Source organism: Protopterus annectens, chromosome 10.part0, assembly GCF_019279795.1.
Source record: "Protopterus annectens isolate FY-2018-M chromosome 10.part0, PAN1.0, whole genome shotgun sequence".
NCBI classification, from domain to species: domain Eukaryota; kingdom Metazoa; phylum Chordata; order Ceratodontiformes; family Protopteridae; genus Protopterus; species Protopterus annectens.
Genome location: NC_056744.1, coordinates 1,557,522,489 through 1,557,543,761, shown reverse-complemented (window position 1 = coordinate 1,557,543,761; position 21,273 = coordinate 1,557,522,489). Strand labels below are relative to the sequence as shown.

The 21,273-nt window shown below is 40.2% G+C and overlaps 1 protein-coding gene across 1 annotated transcript in view; it reads right to left on the bottom strand.

The window, feature by feature from the left end:
• The window catches only part of LOC122813728 (zinc-binding protein A33-like), a 149,092-nt gene extending 140,520 nt beyond the window's left edge, over positions 1-8,572 (bottom strand). Inside the window, exon 1 of the mRNA XM_044086199.1 lies at positions 8,109-8,572. Within this exon, the coding sequence (XP_043942134.1) occupies positions 8,109-8,552 (444 nt within the window). The 5' untranslated portion in view covers positions 8,553-8,572. The remainder of the gene's footprint in view (positions 1-8,108) is intronic.
• Positions 8,573-21,273: the final 12,701 nt, after the last annotated feature.

Genomic DNA, 21,273 nt, shown 5'->3' with positions numbered 1-21,273 from the left:
CATCTACTGAGAGGATCTAAAGACTGCAATAGAAGTTACAACAGCTCTAGTGGAAAGAACCCATGGCTTCGTGGGTTGAGCCTTGTGTGCAGCAGAAATAAAGGAAATGCAGTCTGATGGCCATCTGGATAGGGAAATCTTAAAATCTTCCAACTCCAGCTTGTTAGAAGCAAAGAAAACAAACATCCTTTCTGAATTACTTGATTCTGTGAAGGTAAAAACACAATTGTCTATGTACACCCAATCTGTGTAGTATGTATTCTCCTTTATTTGTATAGTTAGGAAAGAAGACTGGCAAACAAATAGGCTGCAAAATGTTTGATTCAGAAGTCAAACCTTTGGAAGAAAAGATGATTTCAACCAAAGAGATACCCTATCTTTGTGTGAAATGCTATGCAAGGAAGAGATTAAAATAATGCACGGAGTTCTAAAATTCTTCTGGTTTAAGTGATAGCTAAACAGAATAGTTTTCCTTGAAAGAAGTTTTAGTTGCACAGAGGATCTGATTCAAAGGTAGGTTTAGAGCTTCTAACACCAGATTTAGACCCCAAGGCGGGAGTCAATCTCTGATGGGAAGTTTAAATAAGAGGGTTCCTGTAGAAAAAGCTTAACAAAGTTTATGGGAAGCAAGTGAGCATTCCTGAAACTCAACATGGAAACTAAAAATAGCCGTGCTTTAATCACAAAAAAACTAGAATTAGAGTCAAAAAGGGTAGCTTGAAAATGGAGGATGTCTGACAGTTGGGCTGAAAAGGGGTTGGTGTTCTAAGGGTAGGACCAAGAGCCAAATGTTATCCATTTACTATGATAAACCCTAAGAGTAATATCTTTCTGAGATGCTGTCAAGACTCCTATTACCTCCATGGTGGTGGTGGGGGACTTACTATTAGCCATTACTGGAAGTCGAGAAACAAGGTGGTCAGTTTCAAGTTGTAAAGGTCCAGGTGAGGCTTTTTAGAAGGGTGTGAGATCATATCTTGAACTGGATCCAAGAGCCAGGGAGGCTTCTTAAGATAAGACTTTAAAAGTGGCCAGAAGCGGGCTATGCGGATAAAAGATGCCTTGCACATCGCTGCTTTCTGTAAGAATATAGGTAATTAAGGGTTGGGAGCAAGAACAAAGAAGCTCAGGAGACCATTTCTGGAAAAGAGGGTCCCTCACCAACAGTTCCTGAGGGGAAATCATGGCAAAGTAGTTGCTGCATTTGCTGTTGCAGGGGAAGCAAAGAAGTCTCAACAAGGGGTGTTCATGTGGTTGAAAATTTGGTTGGTTACCACTAAAGTGAAGGACCACTAAACAATTGAATACTCCTAGGATGTGTGTTGCTACAAGAAAAATGGAGCAAGGCCACCACCCATTGCAAAACCCTCACTCCTTCCTGACACAAGGGGTATGATCTGTTTTCCCTTGTTTATCAATGTAGCAAACTACCATCATGTTATCTGTTTGGATAGATATCACACCTTGCAGTGCGTAATCCTGGAGTTCCTGCAACTCAGGGAGAACTGCTATCAATTCTAAGACATTTATGTCAGTATTTGCCTCCTTGTTTGTCCCCTGGCCTTGGGCCATTCTTCCTTCATAATGCACCCTCCCCACACATACACACACACACACACACACACACACACACACACACACACACACACACACCCTATGGAGGAAGTGTCCATTGTGACAATTGCTACCAAAGCAGAAATTATGAATAGTTTGCTGGAGTGGACCACTGGAGATTGTAACCACCATCTCAGGTCTTTCCTGTAGGAGTCTGTTATTATAATGGTTTTGGAGAGGGGATGAATTCACTGTGACCACTGAGCCTGAAGTAGCCATTGCAAAATCCTCATATGAAAATGTGCAAAGTGCACCATTAGGATCGATGATGCCATGAGGCCTAATACCCTTCGAACTAAGGCTTACAGAAGGAGAGGGGGTGTGAAGTAGAGACTGAACAACTGACTTCAAAATCTAAGTCCTTTCTGAAGACAAGTAGACTACTGAACAGGATATGCCCAGATAACACCCTATAACTAGATGAAAGTTGCAGATTTACTGAGATATCCAGGGACTGAAAAAGCCTAAGCAGATATTCTCTTGCCTCAGAAATGGACTCCACTGAGAGGGCAGCTAGGAGCCAGTCATCTAAGCACTGGAAAATCGTGTAGCCCATTAACCATAGATGAGTTGCTTTGGCTCCCATGCACTTAACGAATACTCTGGGGGCTGTGAAGAGGCCAAATAGCAAGACTCTGAACAAGTAATGACTGGCCCCTATCCAGAGGTGGAGGAATCTTCTTAACAATTTTACAATCTTGATGTGGAGGTAAGCATCTTGGAGATGTCTGAGATCACATCTTCTTGTTTACCCTGAGACAGTGTGATATTGATTGCACAGTGACGATTATGAATTCACGTTTGCTCAGTAGGCTGAGGTCCATAATTGTCCTGAGGTCCTGGGTTTTCTTCTGAACCAAAAAGAACTTGACACTCTCCTGTCTGGTGGGACTTCTTGTATGCCTCTTTTGACAAAAGGAGACACTGTCTCTTTTTCTGCAACTTTTGCCTGATTGGGTAGAACATCTGGCAATAGCTTCCTGGGCTGGGGATGTGTTAGGAAAAATGGTACAGAACAGCCTCTGGATATTTTCCTTCTTATCTATTTGTCGTGCACAATGGCCTCCCATGCTGCAGAGTAGAAGGAGCGGCAACTTCCAGCTGCCTCCAGTGTGGGGCATTCAAGCAGCCCTTTAGGGATGCTGCAGTCTCCTCTCAGAGAATGGCCCATGATATCCCTGCTTCTGTGGTCCACTTTGGCCTCACATCCTGCATCCATTGAAGGGGCCATGTCTGCTGTGGTTGCCTCTGTCAGAAAGTGAGTCTATCTTTTGGTGTTTAGGGTTCCTAAACCAGAGTGAATGATGGCCTTTTTAGTTCCTGCTTTATGATCTCTGAGGAACCTAAAAGTTAACTCCAGCAGTAAGGGGCTTGCCTTCCTTCTCACACTTGTGCATTTTCTCCTTTACTGATGGGCCAAACAGAGAAGATCCATCAAATGGGGCATTGGTGAACAACACCTTGAAGTGGTCTGCAAAATCACACAGGTGCGACCATGCATAGGTCCTCATTGCTATGCGAGTGTCAGATGCCCTACCCACTTCATCCTTCACATTATGTATAAGGTGAATAAAGAGGTTGGTAACACTGGACATGGTAGCCAAGGTAGTTTCTAGTTGTTTTCCTGACTCTCTTGTCCGAGGATATTTCAAAGTAGTTGGGACCTGCTGCATCAAAGCTCTCTAAAATCTATGCATATGTGCGGTGTAGTTCAGCGTTCATAACACAGAAGTGCCTGAGGCATACTTCCCCTTCCTAAGTCTATCCATCATCTCACGCTTGTTGGGGTGATAAAGAGAGGTCAAGTCTTCAGAAAGCTCTCTCTTTGTAGCTGACGCTACAATGACAGAGTCAACTGCTGGAAATTTAGCCAAATGTCTTTTGGTGGAAAGAGAATCTTGTCAGGCTTACCATGAACTGCTTCTCAGTTATAGGGGTCCTGCCATAACCTTATAACCACTAACTTGTTTGCTGAAGGAACCACCCAGGGTATAGAGTATGCCATCTCATGAGCTTCAAATAATACTGCCTAATCCTGAGGTGGGGGGTTCAATGGACCAAGCTCCCCTCTGGTACATCAACTCCAAAATTTCATTAAAAGAGGCATCTTCTGCAGGAACTGTAGGGATCCTTCCTGATCCTCCAAACCATTATCTGAGGTGGGGGACACCAGTAGGGATTCCAGGTGCTTTCTCTTGCATGTCTACTTCTTGGGTATATCAGGAGAGCTATCACCTGACTCATCAGAGGACTATAGCTGCTTTTGGGCAGAGTAATTGAAGCTTAAGGGATGATTCTGACTAAAGGGAGTCTGATGGGAAGAGGACAACAGGAAGAGGGAATCATGGGTTGGAACCATATCTATTGGGGACTGGAGCTCTGCTCTCTTAAAAGTGGTGATTATACTTCTCTAGCACCTGAATGGCCAGTCCAATCTCCCTCAGATCTTAGGATGCTGCTCCAGCAGCCACTACCTGACCCTCCCTTTTGACAGATGGTCAGGGCCAATAGAGGGACCCCTGATGCTGAGAAGCTGGAAGGCCTCAATGAGTGAACCAGAATCATGGTCTTGAAGGCCAAAGGCTTTGACACCATCAATGGCGCCAAACCTAATGGCCCCAATGATGAAGCTGAAGCCCACAGCTCAAACCCTAGTCACCAAGACTGCATTAGCTTTGTCAATGCTGGATTCAAATGAGTCAGATTCAAGACTCCCAGTGCCGAAGCTATAGGGAGAGAAAATTCTTAAGGGGCTCAGGGCTGGAGCACTAATGGTGCTTAGTCAAAGAACAGGATGATATAGTTTCCACTACTTCCATGAACAGTCAAACTGGTTACAGACTGTTTTTGGAATGCCACACTGTGCTTTATCCTCTAAGTGTTAAATGTAAATAAACTATTACATTGTGGGTAATATCCTCCTCATCACCCATGCACAGGGGAGCCCGCAGGAGTTTTTGCAGAGGGGTGCAAACCCAGAGCCCCACGCAGCCATTCCAGTGTCCTATTACTTGGCTATTTATTCGCAGTTGCCATAAACACTGTTCAAAACTCTTAGTGTGCATACTGTTTTATGCTTTACCTCTACAATGATTACAGATATTTGGATTTAATTTACAACTTCTATTTCAAATTTTATAGCATAAACACTGATAGACATTTGTTAAACAAACCAATAGTGTTGCAATGAAAACAGACTTAGCATTAAAACTTCTCTACCTTTGAAACTCACATTCACTGAGACAGCATTGAAACCCACAAAGAAAATGCATCTGGTCAGTGTCAGGTTAAGTTTACCTTTGGGCTGTTTTCAAATCATAGGCCATTTGCACACATTTTAGGATCATGCAAAAGTTCTTTGATTCACTTTCCTGTTTGTATTAATTCTAATATATAATGACTGAATTATATCCCTTGTATGATACAGCACCACTTGTTAGAGTGTGTTTTAAATTTCTAGTTTTGAACCTTTTTCCAGTAAGCAATGAAACAAAACATATGAACCAATGACAACCTGCCCACTTCAGAACATTTCAACCATAAAAGGCCACTCAAACTTCTGTCATTACAATCCACCAATGTCAGTCAGTATGCACTGTCTCTGCAGAAGTAAAAGTCATCTGAATAATTCCACATTAACCCATTACATCTGAGTAACGCCTCCAGGTGCATCTGCAGGTAACCCCTACTGCACCTTTAGGCATCAAGTATTGCTTGTTCATATTTGCATCAACAATTCCAAAACAATGCTATGTACAAGGTTTTAAAATATTTCTTCTTAAAGCTTACACAATGGGAAACTCAACTGCATTAATATTTGACCTCTGTCTAGTGCAGGTAAAGAGATATTAACTGTTGTTTTTATTATATTAATTTATATAGATATAATTTTCACATTTTTCTAAATATCTCACTAACTAACAGACAGAACTCTTTGGACTCATATGAAGCCTCTCAGGTAGATGAATAAAATGCTGCTGACAGTATGTGGGTAACTTGAGTGGTTGCTGAGATATTGTAAATTGTTTACAAATTATTACAAATGTAATAGTTACTGTGTTTACTGTGACTTATAAAACTTACTTAAGACCTAGAACTTAAAGAATACTACTGCTATAAAAATAGTTTGTGCTGAAGGGTTTTCCAATTATACTTTTTCACAACCCCTATGGTTCCAGAGATATGAACATTTGTTTGAAATGTGAGGACATAATTTAATTCTGTTAAAAGACCTGGGCTCCACCCTTTGGAAGTTACAGTGCAAACTTCCTGATCTCCATTAGAGTGGAGTGAATGAGTTAAAGACATCTGAAACTAATGAAGAGGCTGTGGCTATAAAACAACTTTATATTTCAGTGTTTCATCTACAGATTCAGTGCCTGCTGCCCTTGAAGAATAAATTGCCTATGTTACATAAAAAAATGGTAAGCTGGTATATTGCAATAGGGAATGGGTAGCAAGCTGAAAAACAGGTTCATAGTTATTAGGCATGTCATCCAAAAGAGAACATCAGGACAGTAGCACTCCACCCCCTTAAAATACAAATCTACATGTTGTGGGCATAGAACCTACAGCCTTCTACAGCAAGATGCAAGTATGCTACCTGCTGTGCTAACACAGTTTAAAATTCTATACCACAATCTTCTTCTTTCGGCTTTTCATGGTTAGGGGTCGCCACAGCAGAGTACCTGTCCGCTCATGATTGGCAGTGGAGTTTTACGGTGTTGAATTGCCAGCCTGGCGCCCAACCTTCCACAGAAGGCACACACATGCACGCACTCACACCTAGGGCCAATTTAGAGTGTCCAATCCACCTACATCATGTCTTTGGGCATTTGCTAAACAAAGCAGTCACACATTTTAAGCAGACAGGATGAGCAGCAGTAAACTTCTCTTCCCTTGAAGCTTACAGTTCCTTGAAAATGCACCTGAAAATAAATTCCACCTGCTAACTCTAAATAGGGGATTTCTCTCTCTCTCTCTCTCTCTCTCACACACACACACACACACACACACACACACACACACACACACACACACACACACACACACACACACACACACCATACCTCTCAGGGTCTTAGCACAAGAAATATGGACAAAGCTTGTTATAATGCTGGGGACAAAGGCCCAAACTAGGGACACATTTAGGAAGTTGCTAGAATAACATGATTTGTGTTAGAATGCATTTTGTTAAAGGATATGAAGTCTGAAACTCAAATACATGTCATTATTTAGCAATTTTAATCATTAGCTCATCCCAGTGATTTGTAAAAAAAAATAATTTTTATGAGGAACAGACCAAAAATGTAAGGCATAAATCTGGACATTCTGTGAAAATCTGTACAGTTGAGAGGAATAACACACACACATACATCCCCCATCTCCTTAGAAAGTGGATAGAACAACAAGGTTTGCATTAATATTCAGTTTCTGAGGATATGAAGTCTAAAACTTAAATGTCTGCCATTATTTTCTGACTTCAGTTCTCAATGATTTGACAGAAAAAAACACAATTTTATGAGAAACAAGCTGAAAATATTGGTCAAAAATGTGGATAATTGCGAGGTATGACCCTCCCAAGACACACTCCTACCCACCTCTTTCTTACACTCAAACATACACACAACTACCTCCCTCTTACAAACACGCACACACACACACACACACACACACACACACACACACATACCTCCCTCTTACAAATACACATACACTGACCTACCTACTTCTTACACACACACACAGACATACCTACTTCTTACACACACACACACACACACACACACACACACACACACACACACACACACACACACACATATCCCTACCTTTACCTGCCTACTTCTTACATACACACATACACACTCCTACCTACCTACTTCTTACATCCACACACCTGACCTGTTTCTCACACACACATACCTCTTAAACACTTAAACACAAACGTGCACACACTTACCTCTCACTTGTATGTTTGTCCGCAGCCCAAACATCTTCTGGAATTCAAATTCCGCAGGGGCACGGAAGATGAAGATGTAAACCATCAGTTGCACAGACGCAGAAGCGTCTGTGCGACTGGACACAAAGGGCGTTCTTAAAGAAGAACCCATAAAAAAACATATATATTTTTTTTTTATTTAAAAGAAAATGAATCTCCTGGCCAGCCATTTTCGGGGGGGGGTACAGATGCACCCCTTTTTTTTTTGTTTTAGACAAATTCAAAGATCAGTAGTGGTTTTGTTGGATTGCTATTGATGAGTGATTTATCAAACTATGTGTAGAGTTACTTCTGGATTTAGAATTTTATATATATATATACATATATATATATATATATATATATATATATATATATATATATATATATATATATATATATATATACACACACACACACACACACACACACACACACACACACATAGGGCATTTTGTACATGCATAGCTGAGTAACTAACACTGTGGATAACTCATCTAAATATGCAACATACCTCGTATCCCTTTAACAGCAGCTGTTCTGCCTCTTCAAATGGTAAGAAGCTGTGTCCTCTGTGTTTTTGTGAGTCTCTGCAAATGAGACAGACTGAACTCAAACAGTCCTCACAGAACAGTTTCAGACCCTCCTTGTGAATTTCACAAAGCTGGACTTGTTTCTCTGGATCTGTAGATCTGTCTACATTCTGTCTCAGGGCCAGGCTGTGAGTTTTCTCTACCAGTCTAGACAACAGCCGGTTAATGGTGTATCTGCTCCCCAAACAAACACTTCGGCACTCTGGACATTGAGGTTTGTCCTCATGATCCCAGAACTGGTCAATGCAATTCTTGCAGTAATTGTGCCCACATTCCAGAATTACTGGTTGGTTAAACACTTCCAGACAAACTGGACAAATCAAATCTTCCACAAAATCCACAGAATGCATATTTAAAGAAGCCATCTTCCTGGTTTCACTTTAAATGTCACTTCTTACAGTATGAACTAGTGTCATGTTACGTCAAAAAAAGGCAAGTCACTGTGATTTAACCCTTCCTGTACCAAAAACCTGAGTACACATTTATATTTTAAATAGCTAACTTCTTTTAAATCACCTATTACAGCAAATGTGTTCTGCAATATATTTCTCCTCTAGCAACATATTTCAGTTGTTTTTTTTGGGGGGGGGTTTTGCCTAAAATAGTGATTTAATTTGTTTGTATTGAAATGTAAGTACAGATAAGTAACACATTGGTTTGCCTATGAGTTAATGTTCATCAGCAGTCCTTTTCAAAAACTCTGTGTTAGATCCAAAAATGGAATGTGGTTTCAGAACCTGAAATACTGCATGGCTGACAAATTACCATTAAAGAAGTTCTTCTGTACACCATGGGAAAATGAGTTATGTGAAATGGTAAATTCGAAGCTATGCACTCTCCAGCCAAGTCCGGACTAGCTAGTCAACAGGAGAAGGTCAACACCTGCACCACACCACATGGAACACATAGCCCTCCAGAACACCCACTATCACAGCTCTCACATAAAAACACAAAACACACACCCACCTTCGCAGAGGCACTCAATAGAAATTTACCCAAACAGCAGAGAGCTCCAAGACAGAAACACACTCGACCACCACAACACAGCACAACCACAGGGCACATAGCTCAACTCCACATTGTGTCCCACAACCTAAGACCCTACGGCTAACACCTTGCCCAATACACTAATCATAGGTGACTCAATAGTGAGGCACACAAATGTCCCACTCACTAGGCTGAATAAGGAGAAGGTAACAGTCAGCTGTCTATCAGGTGCTAGAATCTGACACATAACACATGCACTCAGGTCACTCCACAACAGGTACATGTATGACTCTGTCATTGTCCATGTGGGTATGACCTGAGACCCACCTCCCTGGACTACATGAAAAGAGACATGGTGAAGCTCTTGGATTATGTGGCCCAGGCAGGTATGAACTAGCCCTGAGCAGTATCCTACCATCACCCAGAATGATACCGCAGTACAAACAAAAAAATGATTGACTTCAACAATTGTCTAAGTTTCTGGTGTCATTCTAAGGGGATCCAGTATCTGTCTGCTTGGGATGACATGACTGACAGACCTTGATGTCTTGCCAGAGATGGCCTGCATCTGTCACCCCTGGGTTTCCAGGCACTGGCTAAGGCTCTTGCCAGCCCTATAGTACCTATTTTAGGTGGTGTTCCAAAGACCAAATTACCTCCATAACAGCTGTAAATAAAATGCAATATGAGGGTCATGCTGTTCAACACTAGATATCTAAATCTCAAGATGCACTCACTCGAACCACTCCTCAAAATGGAGAACATCCACATTTGTTGTGTAACAGAGACCTGGTTTAAAGCAGCAGAAAGCACCCCTGCACTACCAGGCTATAACTCATAACTCATTCCACACCTTTCCACCCTGAAACAAGGACCGAAGCTCAAAAGGCGGTGATGTTTCCATATTCAGAAAGGATGTGCACACCTCCAGACTAGCAGACCATCATAATGCATCTGAGATACTTCAGGTACAACTAACGCTGGGTAAGACTGCAATCCAGGTCATAGCCTGCTATAGGTCCCCAACCATGTCTCTAGACTCTCACGCCATGTTCCTAAGCACCCTGGACTCTATCAAGGTCCAACCCAACACTCTCATACTAGGAGACTTCAACTACCCCTCTCTCAACTGGGAAAAGTACTCAAGCTCCAATGCACTGGCCCAACGCTTTCTGGAATTCATTGATTCCAATGCTTTGGACCAGCTCATTCTTACCCCCACTAGAGGAAGCAACATCTTTGACCTGGTTATTACTAACATGGGCAATCGTTACTCTACACAAATTGTTAATTCCTCCCTGGTTAGATCCAACCACAAACTAATCACCATGGAAATCCACATCTCACCCACACACCCCCGCAAAGGTATCCACCATGAACAACTTCTCCAAAGCTGACTTTGGACTCCTAAAAACAGAGGTGGCTAACTTCATGGCACCCATGCCAATGGAAAATAGATGCATGACTGCCAAATCATACATCAATGCACTGTATGAACATGTACATAAATGCATGGAACTAGCCATACCCAACAGAACCAAGATGCTCTCCTCCAAAAAAAAGAAGCCAGTCTGGTGGTCCCCTGCCATTAATAAACTCTACAACAAAAGGAAGAAACTGTTGCAGAAAAAGGTGAAGTCCCAAGACTGGAAAAATTCCCTTATTAGCCTCAACAAAAAGTTGAGTTCCCTCATCAAAACCTCCAAAGCCAACTATGAAGGCAGAATTGCGGCAGGCACTAAAAACAACCACAAAGCCTTCTTTAGTTATATCAAGAATCTCCATGGCAATACCCAGATTTGCTCTGAGTTACTGCACAATGGTACCTCCTATACTGAGCCAACAGATACTGCCAACATACTGGCCAACAGATTCACTGAGACCATCGACTGGTGGCAGAACCATGGCCTTAAGCTCAATGCCAAAAAATGTGTCATCATCCCCTTTGGGAAAAACCCAGGTACCATGAATTACCACATCAATGGTAGTCCACTGAACACAGAAGGCGTTATAAGAGATCTGGGAACACAGGTTGACAGCAACCTCTCATTTGACCACCACATTGCCACTGTGGTCAGAAAGTCCTTCTATGTGGGACATCTCATTACTATGGATTTTGCATCCAGGAAGAAAGATGTCATCATCTCTCTCTACCCTTCTCTCATTAGGCCAATCATCGACTACAAAGCCCCATTTGGCATGTACCTCACTAAACACCTGCAACAACTGGAGGGGCCGCAAAAGTACCTCACAAAGAGGATCCTAGGCCTTAAACACTTGTCTTACATGGACAGACTCAAAAAAACCCAACTATTCTCTGTTTCATATCGCCTACTTAGAGGCAATCTCTGCTTGACTTACAAAGCCATGTCTGACCCAGCTCTGTTAGAAATGCTGCATCTAAAAAAATCCCAATCCATCCGCCCCACACACTCCAGAGACCTTAACGTCACTACCACAATCAACAGAACATGCTGGAGGGACAGGTTCATAACCCAGAGACTGCTCATGCTATGAATAGACTTCCCATACATGTCAAACAGAGCACCTCACCAGCCCTCTTCAAGAAAAATCTTGATGAGTGGATGGGAAATAGAAAATTCATCCCGAGGATCACTCCAGTGGCTCTACTCAACAGAGGCACTGGGAGCTAAGGTCGGGTGGCACAATTCCAAGGTAATCCTATGGGCTAGGCTTGTAAAGGCTCAAGGGCCATTAGCCTAGTACACACCTATGAACATATGAATGGTGCACTGCTACAGTCATCCCTCTCCATAAAGGAAGAGCGACTACAGACCCTGGAAATTATTGCCCCATTAGCCTGATGAGTCTGATATGTAAGGCTATGGAGTGCATCATCATGAACCTAATTAACAAGGGTATAGGGAATCTCCAAACTCTAGATCGCACACAATTTGGTTTTGTGAAAGGTAGATCTTGCCTCCTCAACCTGGTTGACTTCTTTGAGTCAGTCACCAGACCGGTGGTTGAAGGTAAGGCAGTTCATAAAGCCTACCGAGATCTGGCTAAGGCCTTTGATACCATGCCTCACTCAGGAATTATTGATAAACTCACCAAACTAGGCATCAACCCCTATATCATTAGATGGGTTGCAAATTGTCTCACAGATAGAACACACAGTGTGAAAGTAGCAGACTCCAAGTCAGACTGCTGACCAGATACGAGTGGAGTCCCACAGAGATCAGCCCTGGGTCTTCTCCTGTTTGGCATCTACTTCTCAGAAGTCCAGGCCAACATGGAGGGACTCTGGTTGACCAGATTTGCAGAAGACTGCAAGCTGGGAGCCATTATTAACTCCCCAAGTGATGCAGACATCCTACAGAAAGGCTTCACTGAGACCAATGACTGGTGTCGAAACCATGGCCTTAAGCTTAATGCCAAAAAAATGCGTCGTCACCCCCTTTGGGAAAAACTCACTTCCCACTAATTACCACATCGATGGGAGCCCACTGAACACTTAAGGCGTTATAAGAGATCTGGGGACACAGGTTGACAGCAACCTCTCTTTCAACCACCACATTGCCACTGTGGTCAGAAAGTCCTTCTATGTGGCACATCTCATTACCAAGTGTTTTGCATCTAGGAAGAAAGAGTTCATCATTTCTCTTTACTCTTACCTCGTTAGACCAATCATAGAGTATAATGCCCCATTTGGCATGTACCTCACTAGACACCTGCAGTAGCTGAAGAGGTCGCAAAAGTACCTTATGAAGAGGATCCTAGGTTTTAAACACATGTCCTACATGGACAGACTCAAAAAACTCCAGCTATTCTCTCTCTCATATCGTCTACTAAGAGGCAATCTCTGCTTGACTTACAAAGCCATGTCTGACCCAGCTTTGTTAGAAATGCTACATCTAAAGAAATCCCAATCCCTCTGCTCCACACCCTCCAGAGATCTCAACCTTATTACCACAATCAACAGAACTTGCTGGAGGGACAGGTTCATAACCCAGAGACTACCCATGCTCTGGAATAGACTTTCCATACATGTCAAGCAGCTCACCTCACTAGCCCTCTTCAAGAGAAATCTTGATGAGTGGATGGGAAATAGAAAGTTCACCCCGGGGATCACTCCAGTGGCCCTACTTGATAAAGGCACTGGGAAATAACGATGGGTGGCACAATCCCAGGGCACCTCTATGGGCTAGGCTTGTAAAGGCCCCAGGGCCATTAGCCTAGTTCACACCTATAAACCTATGATTTTTTTTAAACAAATTATTTAAGGATTTTAGGGCAGTCAAGTACTTTTAGCAAGAGGACTACTTGTGAGAAACTATTTGCAAGTGAGTTTTATAGTATTATTTATATACAGGGATAATTTATAAGAAGCAATAGTTTTTATTGTCTTAGTTGTGACATGCAAGCAATTTACTGAATAGAATTTAAATGCTCTCTTTGCATAAAAGAAGGCTGATTACTGATTATAGATAGAATGACTTAATCTTACAGAAGTGTTTGTCTAATGAACATAAGCATTTTGTATAATGGTGAAAAGTTACTATTGCTGGTGGTATTTCGAAACTATTCAGAGTAACTTCTTGCATAATTTATCTAAAAGCAATACCACTGATTGCATGATAAGGAAGCTAATTACATTGAAAGTTTAAGGATTTATTAAAATATAAAATTGGGCAGAAGGATCTATGTACATTAATTCTATTACATTAAATGATCACTTTAAATGATCAAATTTTTTTTTCAATTTAGAATGATGGTTTCAAAAGAGTAGACAGAGGGGTTTAAGACAGAAAGGGCATGCATTGAAACTGTCTGATAATAAAATATTTTACAGAGTTGCTATCTGGCATAAAACAAATTTACAAAATGATTATGGCATAAAATATATTTTACAAAATGTCTGTTGACATTAAACAAGCACACAGAGCAATGTTACTAGGACAGCATACTGAGCAAGTGATTTTTGCATATTATGCAAATACAAAATGTTACACAAGGTGGCAAAATGTTTTTCATATTACTATGGCCAGATCTACTACTAGGGGTCACATTCTAGTAGCTCACGACATACTTGCACTTAATGTCAAGTGCCCTAAATCCCACTGGCCCATACCTATTTAATTACCTTGCCCTCCCACCACCCTGCATAACCCTTAGACAGCTCTAATTCTAACTCTAAAACTCCACCTATACCTAACCATATCACTCACTTCTTGCTCCCTAACCATAAAGTCTCTGATCAAGCCTTAAACCTAAAACTCCAACCCAGCTCCCTAAGCCTAGACTCCACTCAAGATTCCTAACCTTAAAACTCCACTCCTCCTCCTCTTCCTTAACCATAAACTTCCTTCCTACTCTTTCAACCTAAAACTCTCCTCCTATTCCTGAACGTAAAGTCCCTGTTCACTTCCTAACCATAAACTCCTCTCCTGTTCCCTAACTCTAAAATTCCTCCCCACTCCCTGAACCTGAAACCCATCCCCATGGCTGCCTGAACACCTAACCTACACTTCCACTCCCTCCACATGGCTGACCCACTTACCTTGCTCCAGTTTGGCTATGGTGTCCCAACAAGATGTGGCAGCTCCATTCTCTGTCTGCACTGCTGCTACACTTCACCTGAATACAGTGGCAGATTATAAAAAGGTGAAATAGATGGCTGCCTAGGGCCCATGGCTTCATGGGGCCCATGACCAGCCACAAAATAAATTTAATTGACACCTGCACAAGAAGTCTTTTTCTCTATTCCAAATTACTGCCTGGTTGTACAGGAAAAAGAAGAAGTACAAGCTCTAACCCCCAATCCCCCCATGCTCTACATCCAGCCTGTGGATGTCTGCTACTACAGCCAGTAGTAGCAGATGTCCACAGAAGGTAGCAGTATGGGAAAGATGGTTCGAGAGACTAATCTGAGAGCACAAGAATCCATAACAGTCTTAGGATTTATTGCTGATCTCTTCTGCACAGGAATCCACGAACATAGAAGGACACTTTTGAGAATGTTAGAAATTACTGCTAAGTACAATGCAAATGTACTTTAAAAAGTAAGCTGCTTCAGTATAATTTTCACATGAAGTGTCTGTATGTGTGAACATAAATGGGTGCCTACTCAGTATAATGGAAATGTGCTTCTGCATGTGTGTGTGTGTGTGTGTGTGTGTGTGTGTGTGTGTGTGTAAAATATGCCACATAGAGAGCACTCTCTTGCTAAGAGACTTGCTTAGAATCAAACTATGTACCTTATTGCAAGAGTCAGGAACCTTAATCCTGCACACCAACTGCCAGGTCTCCATTAGCTTTTGTTTTCTTTGTTAAATCACTGAGTATTACATTCAGTCAATGTCGGTCATTAAAGTTCCATAGTTTTTTGTGACTCACAAAAAGCATGTTGATGCAAAACCTGTTATTCTGTTAACTTTTTAAGTGACTCACAGTATTCTGCTTTTATCTGCCTCCAATTTTGCAGAACATTTCTATTTTTGCCACATATTTATTCCATGTCCTTCAGCAATTCACTTTACCAGACACTGGTTTGGGGCAAGTGAAAATTTCAACTAGACTTCTGAATGGACCGCCTGGATTGCAAGCCTAATAACAACCTATGAACCACAGAAGTTATGGTATAAAGAAAGGAAATTGATTATAACAAACAGGAGAATCATATTATGAGCCACGTTCTTTGGATGTGATTCTTGGTTTGTTTGTTCTGTTTTTCTTGACAGTGAGTTTATTACTTAACTGTGAATAAACTGGGCATGAAGTCTGAGTTTAATATTAATATTTTAACTATGAATACATTTTATTTAGCTTCTTTTTTTTGTAGGCGCACAGGTGTGAAATGCAATATGTTTGGGTTATAACTGTTTGTCTAGCACTTAGTGAAGATGAATAAAGCTATCAGCTTTTAAAGAGCTGCTTTCTGTGCAGCTATGCAGAATGCCTTCATTTAGCATATGTGTGACTTTGACCAAGTTTTTTTCAACATACAGTATTCCTGGCCTGCTCCTGAAAAGGACACTTGTGTCCAGTGGGATATCCCAGGCTGTTAGCAAGTCCATTACACATTTGTCTTTTGAAATCCTGCACCCTTCACATACAGACTAATTATTATTTACTATATGCTATCTAAGTATGAATCCCAGCACATCTCTTGTAGTTTAATGGTTTGCCAGATGCATTTTCATTAAATGTGAGTCTCAAGGGAAGAGAAGTTTATTGTTTCTTGTGCCAAGTCTATTTTCAACATCAGAGTGTATTGTTTTGTTTAGAAAGTATTTGTCAGTATTTTTTCTATTAAGTATGGAATAAAAGTTTTAAATGAAATCCAAATCTCTGTGATAATTGTAAAAGTAATGAAGAAAATAGTATGCACACTGGCAGGTCTGAGCAGTGTTTATGGTAATTAAGGCGAGACAACCAAGTAACAGGATATTGCTATTGTTGGCAGCAGCCTAAGTCATTACTCTGCATAGGGCCACATTTACCCATGATATAGCTCTCCTTACTCTAGAGGTATATGTTGCAGCAATATGGCATTATCAGCCATTTAAGTAGGTCAGACCTGTACTGAGTAAAGCCAGGAGAGATAGCTATTATTGATGACAGAAAAGACATAGATAGGTCAAAAATGAGATGGTGTTCTATAAGCACGTAAGCCCCCCACCCCCTCCCCAAAAAAGTATGTTGTATGCAGTAATACTTCTGAATTTTGTATGACTTGTGGTCTGTTGAACAAAAGCTGCTGCAGCATTTATATTGTTTTTAATTGTTTTGATTTAATTATTGCACTAATAAATTAATTCATTAATAGACTTAATTCATTAATAGACCAGTATTGGTTAATATAATCTAAACATGTTAGATTTTACTATACTAAACATGTTGCATTTTAGTAATATATATTTTCCAGTACCTTCTTTACAGCCACCAGCAACAGCCAAGGTCATATAGTCTGTATTTTTTAGAGTGATGAACAGAACCATCTGATTTTTATCATCCATTATGTAGTAATTCTTGCATATTAATGTGATGCAGCCTTCTCTACAAGAACAGACTATAAAGGATTTCTGCATTTAGTTAAAACTGTTACTCTGGCAGATACTCCAGAGAACCAAAGCTCCAACTTATAAGTGAGCTGCTTATTATAGCAGTGATGCAGGGTTTGAATCTTTCCACCTTAATTTGCCTGCTGTGTTGATAGTAAGCAAGTCCCTTACCAAAACGGTGATTTGGAGCAATGGGGAATTTGGGCTAGGCTCCTTAATGGTCTCCTGTACTGCATGCCTAGTAACTATGAACCCGATGTTTTCATTTGCCAGCTATTCCCTATTGTACAGCTGATCTGTTTCAGGAAATGTAACACTATCACCAGCACACCAATTTTTTTAATGCAACATAGCAATTTATTTAAGGGCAGCAAGCAGTGGATTTGTAGATGAAGCACTGAAATGCAAAGTTATTTGCCAACAGCAACATCTGCATATTAGTACTCTTTTTAATATGGAATTATTCAGATGACTTTTACTTCTGCAGAGATTGTGCATATTGACTTAACATATATTATCAGGTGCTTAATATTTCTTATGCGCCCATATACTCTTCTATTTAAATTGTGCTACACATAGCTGTGTCTTATGCTATGATGCTAGTGGTCTTTAGAATATTTCATGCAGATCACACAAAGCTACTAATACAGTGTGTGTAATTTATTTTTTCATAACAATAAGGGGTGTACACAGTCAACAAAATGGTTATATCTGCTGGTAGGGCTGGAGAGCTATCTGTGGATGAAAGACCAGATGTTTTTTATCATCTGGTCATTTTTAAACAGTCTTTAATCTGGCTTTCCAGGCTAGTGTGCATGTGCACATGTGAATTAAGTTGCAATATTTTGGCTACTGTGTATTTGTGTGAAACAATTTTGAAATATGTGACTTTGGTCATTATTATTTTTATTATTTTTTGACACAGACATCTGAGAAGGATGCAGTCAAAATGCTGTTATAATTGCTGAATTTGAGGGATGTCTGTGGATAAAAATGACTGACCATACTGAGTTTATAAAGTTAGAAAATTAGTCTGTCTTTGCAGGACTATTGTGCATTTGTGTAAAGCAAACTGGAATACTTTACTGTGGCCATTTTAATCACAATCAGACGTGATGTGTACGCAATCAGTAAAGTTGCCATAACTGTTAAGTGCAAATATTATAATGTCAGCAGTTGGAGTGGCCTTTTATGATTGAAATGTTCTGGAATGTGCACTTTTGTTATTGGTTCATTCATTCTGTTTCACTGTTTACTGGGAAACAAGTTCAAACTACAAATTTAAAACACACTCTAATAAATGTTGCTGCATTAAGCAAGATACATAATTTAAAACAATACAGGAATGTGACTTAAAGAACATATGCATTTATGCACTGTCTTACAAATGTGTGCAGGGGGGAGGGGGCAAGGATTCAAAACAGCCTGGTGTTCCAGGCACACTTAATCTGCCACTGCCCAAACATGTAAAGTGTGAGTATGAGCGGTAGTGAACTACAAGATGCCTGAATTCCTGGCTTAAAGACAATGGTCTTTGAGATCCTGGGACTCAAGCACTTGTAACAGACATGCTATAGACAGCTAGTCAGCTCATAGTGAAAGACTTAAATTTTATGGTGATATCTATGAAAGCAGGAAGATACATTAATCAAACTAACTATGCACAAATCCCACCAAACAAAGGTCAACTTAGAGGTTCAAATAAGTTATTAATCTGGATAAAATAATAAAATACTAGCTTTCATGCATCACAGACACTTACTCAAATCAGGAGATGCATATATCAGAAATGTAATTGTATAAATCTCTACTTCTCTAATTATTTGGTAATGCTCATACAAGACCAGGTAGAAAGCCTGATCATAACCCAGTCAAGCAATGATATTAAAGTAATTCAACTAAATAATTATACCCCCTCTCCTTGTTAGGTTCAACTAACACCACTTCCTAAAATGCTAAGAAATGTGCATTGTTAGTGCTCACCACATAATTAAAAACTGGTGCATTGACAGTATTCATTACATAGTTATACAAAATATTTATACATAACTTATTCTGAATATCACAAACATCTTCTGGCAGTCAGCAATTAAACTTATGATCTTCCATGCATTTAAATTAACTGCATTTCTCAAAGGTGACAATTTAAGTAAATGCCACTGGTGTTGCAACTCACATAATCATCCAATTTAAGCTATTTTGGTCACCGGATAGGTAAATAATTGCATCTGTTTTTTTTTTTTTTTTTTTGATTTGTGTTGTTATGGAGCTTTTCTCCCCGGTCCTCTGCTGTAAATGGACCTTGTTCCCCTTGGACTTTCCAGGTAAACAAATGTAAAATAAAAAAATAAATACTGCCATGCCATCCACTTACAACATGGAAAGGGATAGTCCTATGAATGACAGCAGATGCCTTCCTAGCCTTCTTAGACCATAACAATTTCTATAAAATCCTTTTATTTTTAAATTCATAATGCTCTTTGTCACGCACATTAGTCTAATATCAAGAGAAAATGGCAGCATTTTCCAGTTAATAATAACAACTGTTCTTATACAAGATGCCTCTTAGGTATATGTTAAAGGACAGTACAGAGATTTCATTCACAGGCCAAGTTATAATCAGATGGGTTTCTGAGCCAATTATTGTTTATTTATTGTGAAACTTCTTGTGAAACAACTGGCATGGAAATTAAGAAGAATTTTCTGACAGTACACAAAACCTTGCAAAAGATTTGTAAAACCCTATAGTTAACAAAACAGCATGCAACAATGATAACTGTTATTGCTATAAGTGACCCATAAAACAGGAAAACTGACATTGCACTGTCTAAACTGGACATGGAACAACTCCACTGTAACCTGCCTTCCTGGTGCCAAAATAAAATATGTATTTAGAATATTATAAATACCAGGGGTATTAGGGATGATTTCATCCTTGCAATTGTTCACGTAATAATAAATGATGTGGGAAGCTCCACCCTCAGGAAGGTTCAGAGTGCCATGGCTGCTGTCTCCTTGAGGCAGGGAAGTTAACATATTAAGTAGCATCTTACCCTCACACAAGACATCACAGGGATATAGAGATAAGATATCTGGATGCAATAATTAGTTTTATTAGTTAACGTTTGTTAAAAGGGATTCAATGGGTGTCTTCATGGAGGAGCTGTATGGTAAGCCATTATACTTTGCAGATGAAGGCTTTATCTCTTTGTCCAAGGGATATGCTAAATAAAAATGTTGCCACTCTGCCTTTTTAGACAAGGTAAAGCTGATTAACACCCCAAACTGACATCAAATGAAATAAATTAAATGAAGGGGGGCTCTGAGTAAAAACATAAGCAAAACTATGTATAATGTTGATACTTACTTTGGATAGTGCGCATTTTCACTAATACAGAAACATACTTAAATGACCCTTCAAGCATACCCATTATTCTAGGACATGCCTTCATTTCCTTCAGAGCTGCCAAAATCCACTGGGGAGAGTCCATTTATATCCATAACAAGCTCAATGCACATACTCAACACAGACAATAAAGGAAAGATACCAGAAACACTAATGACCATCACTGACTATCAATAGCTGTTATAGAAATCCTTTAATATCAAATTCAAAATGTGTTTGTGCCGGAGCCCAAGCACTGAACAGGTTTAACAATACAGTCAATAATATCAATAGTACTAAAAACTCAATGAAAGAAATATCACATTAAGAAATCAAAAAAATGAGAAAATAAAACGGCCAGGATCTGCCAGATTATGCACACCTTCAAGTCATTGAACCACAAGTACCAGTATGAATCATTCATATTCCTTGTGGGTGTAAATTACCTGAAACACATCTCGCTAGACTATATGAACACTAACATGATGGCACCCTTGGAATATGTGTCCCAGGCTGGTATGTGTCTAGTATTGAGCAGTATTCTAGTTTCTCCAAGGATGATGCCACAAAATGAACAGAAGATGAATGACTTTATTAGTTGTTTTAGTTTCTGGTGTCATTCTAAGGGGGTGCAATATTTGTCAGCATGGAAGGAGATGGTCAACAGACCACACTGCTTTGCCAGGG